General features: G+C 33.8%; 1 protein-coding gene across 1 annotated transcript; it reads right to left on the reverse strand.

The window, feature by feature from the left end:
* Positions 1-3,086: 3,086 nt before the first annotated feature.
* Positions 3,087-4,016, reverse strand: LOC123940331 (olfactory receptor 5K1-like). Its single transcript, XM_046003028.1, has one exon. It carries the CDS (start codon positions 4,014-4,016, stop codon positions 3,087-3,089), a length of 930 nt encoding a protein of 309 aa, XP_045858984.1.
* Positions 4,017-4,435: the final 419 nt, after the last annotated feature.

Here is a 4,435-nt window from a genome sequence, read left to right on the forward strand (position 1 = left end):
TCATTGATTCTCGTTTTTCTTGACTCTCTGCCCTGTTTCTCTATCCACTTAACAGCTTAGTTTCTTGAAAGTTTTTCTATCCTGCTACTTTCACTTCTCTATTTTGTATACAATATGACTTAGTGATTAAGAAAATGGAATTTGGTTTGGATCCCTCAATTTGATCCCTGAGCTCCACCTTAATATTTCTGTAGACAAATTAGGAAACCTCTTTGTTCCCCATTGTTTTCAGTGGGGCTACAGGAAATTAAAATATTGAAGTCAAAGTAAAAAAATTGACATTTCGTGAGTAGTTAAATGGAGAGTGATGAAATGTCATTTATAAGCTAAAAGGATATCTTAGAATTAATTTAAAATAAAGCAAAAATGAGAGATGAGACAAGAGACATAAATGTATCTGTTAATATTTATTCATTGTCATTAGAAGCATTTTTTCTAAATAAGGATAACATTAAGGTGATCTATTGGATTTTGAAATGAGAAGGGGTGGGTAATTCCAGAAACCCTGAGTCTGCTTCTCTGTGATTCGCTCAGCTATGGCCCTCCATGTGTATTGACTTCACCTCCTGGCTCGTGTTTCTTTTGATGGCAAAATGGTTGTAGACTGTGCCAGATTTCATATCCATGAAACATGACATTCAGAGGAAGACTACTTTTTTGTGGATCTCTTAAAACCAAGAAAACATATTTCCTAGGACCTTCCACAAAATTCCCTCTTTGGTCTCACTGGCCCCAGATAAGTCACAGACTTGTCCCTTAGCATACCTCTAGGCTTCAGTGTTACTAAGTGTGATCAGAAGTATGTGAATGGAACTTGTGATACGCCTGGAAAAGGAAAAGGGATCAATCCATATGAATCTGACAACTGAAAACATCCCCAAAATAGAGAGTGGATACAAGGAAACAGCATTCATGAAACTTGAGTATCTGGATTATTCTACCCCCTTAAAAACGTGTTTAGGACCATGTAGAGTTTGAGTCTGTGGGTAATATCTAATAGTACTTGCAATATTATAAACTAAAACCAAGAAATTAAAAAATGTTTATTGACCTGTTAAAAATAAAAATAACAAACCTATTACATATTAACTTAAATGATTATCTTAAAATATATTAAAGAAATGGCTACTGAATGGCCAAATGTCAGGTATCTTTTTAAATATTAGTGAAGGAAATCAGTTACAACATGGTTGGTACTCTCAGGAAGAAGATGGGCCTTCATTTTATTATCCAGTAGTTATAATTCATTATTTTCCCTTTAAAATGTTGCCTATATATGTGCACTCCTCTTCTTTTATCGTCCAATTTCAACTCTTTTCAACAGGTATAAGAATTCTTGAAGTTAGCCTCATTGCTTCTAGCGTCATTCTGATCACCAGCTTACTTTTCTGAAAAATACAATCATATTACCTGGTTCTAGGAAGTATTCAGTGTCTGAGGCCTCTGAGATAAATTCAGATTCTTAAAGGTTGGCTTTGAAGATTCTCACTAACCTGACTCCATCCCACCCTTATTTCCCATATTCTGCAACAGCTTTTATCAAAAGCTTTGTCAAATTTCTGACTCTGTCCATGGTTCACCTCCTTCACCCCAGTTCCCAGTGTCACACTAATTTCCATACACATTGACTGTGGTCATCCTCATTCATTTTTTTCCTCAAAACATCATATTTTAAAATTTTTAAGGCACATCTAACTTCTGATGCTGCATAAGGCCTAAATAGCCCAGGGCACAAGCATCTCCATTTTCTGAACTCCCAAGCATCATTGATACAAATTATAGCTCTATCTCAATCACTTGGCTGAACTTGAGCAAGCCACTCAGTGTTTCAAAGTATGAGGACTTTGCTAAGAAGATGCATGAAAAATCATTTCTAACCAATTGATAGGTAATATACATAAAACGTGTAGTTTTGTGCCTAGCAGATAACATGTTCTCAGTAATATATGGTTTTCTTTCATATTTGCATATGTAAATGATCAATAAATATTTTTGTTTAGGAATTTACAATTGTCACTATTTTGTGCCTCATTTGTGCTTTTTAGAAACTCCAACTTTTTCTTATTGCTGTGAATGTATTATTAATTTACACTGGAGTAAGTACAGGTTGGTGGAATTCCTGGTAACAAACAAGATAAATAATATCAGAGAGAAAATGCCTTCATTTAATTTATTGTATTCAGGAATACACTGCATTTTTGATGGACACCCTAATCAAATGACATGAAAACAGCAAAATCCATATGGACATCCAATCCATAAATACCATTTATGGCAACTACAGAGTGCTACATCACCAGTAGACAGATACTCTATTTCAGAGACCTTGAAAGTAAAATTGACTAACACTAAGGATGAAAATAGTCTTTTTTTATTGTACATTTTTACTAGCATTCTTTTCTTGGTTTCAACATTTCTTAATTTTGGTAAAATATATGTAACAAAATTTCCCCTTTTAAAAAGGTGAACATATTCTTGATTTGCGAATATTCTGTGAGAACTGATATTCAAATATCTTCTCTTGAACAAACTCAAAGAAAATTAAGAATCAAAGGTATACAGTTTACTTCTGAATGTTGGTGTTCTTTATGAAGGGATTAATTCTTGAGAACCTGGAATGTGCCAGAGATTGTAAGATTATGCTTTGGACTTCCAGAAATTTGTCAACAATTTTTTTTTAATTTTTTCAGTGCTCCAAGACTCATTGTTTTAAATTAATTTAAATGGAGGTGATCTTTATCTAACTGGCTTCTATTCATCATATTTGTTGAAAATTGTAATTCATTACCCATTGAAACAATTAGCTAATAGTTTAGCTAATATTTTTGTCACACAGTGTGTGACCTGAAGAATAATTATATAGTTCAAACTTTCTGGGAGCTAGAGCTTAGATTTTGCAATACATTATACCATAATCTCTCCTTGTTGAACTTATTTATCTGACTCCTAAAATATCATGTTTCAGTAATTGAATATTATAAGGACAAAGTGGTCCTTTTCTACTTTCTCAATATTCCATGATTTTGAAAAACATATTATCAAATTTAAGTTAATTTTCCACAGGGTATTATATTTCTTTTAAATTGTTATAAAATTGTCTTTATAATTTTTTTCACAGCATTTATTACTTCCTTATTTCTTAGACTATAAATAAAGGGGTTTAATAAAGGGATCACTAGAGTATAAAAAACAGCACCAGGTATATCTTCATCATCTTCTTTATCTGAATGTGGTCGAATATACACAAAGAGAAGAGAACCATAGAATATTGAGACAGAGAGAAAGTGGGATGCACAAGTAGATAAGGCTTTGCCTCTTCCCTCTTTGGATTTCATTTTGAAAATAGTAAGGAGAATGTAGAAGTAAGATACTAAGACACTACTGATGGTGAAGACTTGAACTGAACCTGACAAGATAAATATCATCAATTCATTGATATAAGGGTCAACACAGGAAAGTCTGTATAATGGAAAAACATCACAAAAAAAGTGATTAATTTCATTTGACCCACAGAAAATTAACCTAAAGAAAAACCCCACATGAATTATGGGATGCAGATTTCCAGCTATGTAGGTCCCTGTAGTCATCTGAATGCAGAGTTTTTTTGACATCATGGTGTGGTACTGCAGAGGGCTACATATGGCCACATAGCGATCATAGGCCATTGCTGCCAGGAGAAAGCATTCTGTAGTTCCAGCAAGACAGAGAAAATAAAATTGTGCTATGCATTCATGAAGGGAAATCATTCTGTCATTAGAAAAGAAATTCTGTAATGTTTTGGGGGTAATGGCACAGGAACAACAGGAATCCATCAGAGCCAAGTTGCCCAGAAAGATGTACATTGGTGTGTGAAGACGATGCTCCATACAAATCAATGCCACCAGGCCAAGATTCCCTACCATAGTGATCACATAGATAATGAGAAACACCACAAACAGTAGGCTCTTCAACTCTGGGCGATCTGTAAATCCTATGAGGATAAATTCAGTGGTCAAGGAGTAGTTATCCTCAGTCATATCTACCTTCTCTTAAGGTAGGAATTCTGAAGATAAAAGGTTATAATTTAGAGTGTGTATAACATTCCTTCCAAATTTTTCTTTTTACAAAAAAGAGATGAGGTTTTTCAAACTCCCCTCAGTATCTCTTGATACAGGCATCCAAACATCTAGGGGATAGTCATTCCCCAAAAAATGTCAGTTTTATAAGCTCAACTCTGAAAATCAGGATTCCCACGAATGTTTTTGTAATTCCAAGAGGAATGCTTACAGAGGAAAAGGTTTGTTTTGATGACTTCATGCATGAATAGTGTAGAAATCTAGCATTCCCATATTTAGTTCAATGTTGACAAATAATATCAGTGTCAGTTTTTGTATTAAAGATCCTTAAAATAAATTTACTATCAATTTTCATGTATACTCATTTTTTAACAGAGCAA

This window comes from Meles meles, chromosome 4, assembly GCF_922984935.1.
Source record: "Meles meles chromosome 4, mMelMel3.1 paternal haplotype, whole genome shotgun sequence".
NCBI lineage: Eukaryota > Metazoa > Chordata > Mammalia > Carnivora > Mustelidae > Meles > Meles meles.

Coding starts and splice junctions, on each gene's coding strand:
- LOC123940331 (XM_046003028.1), bottom strand. CDS start 4,016: ATGACTGAGGATAACTACTCCTTGACCACTGAATTTATCCTCATAGGA.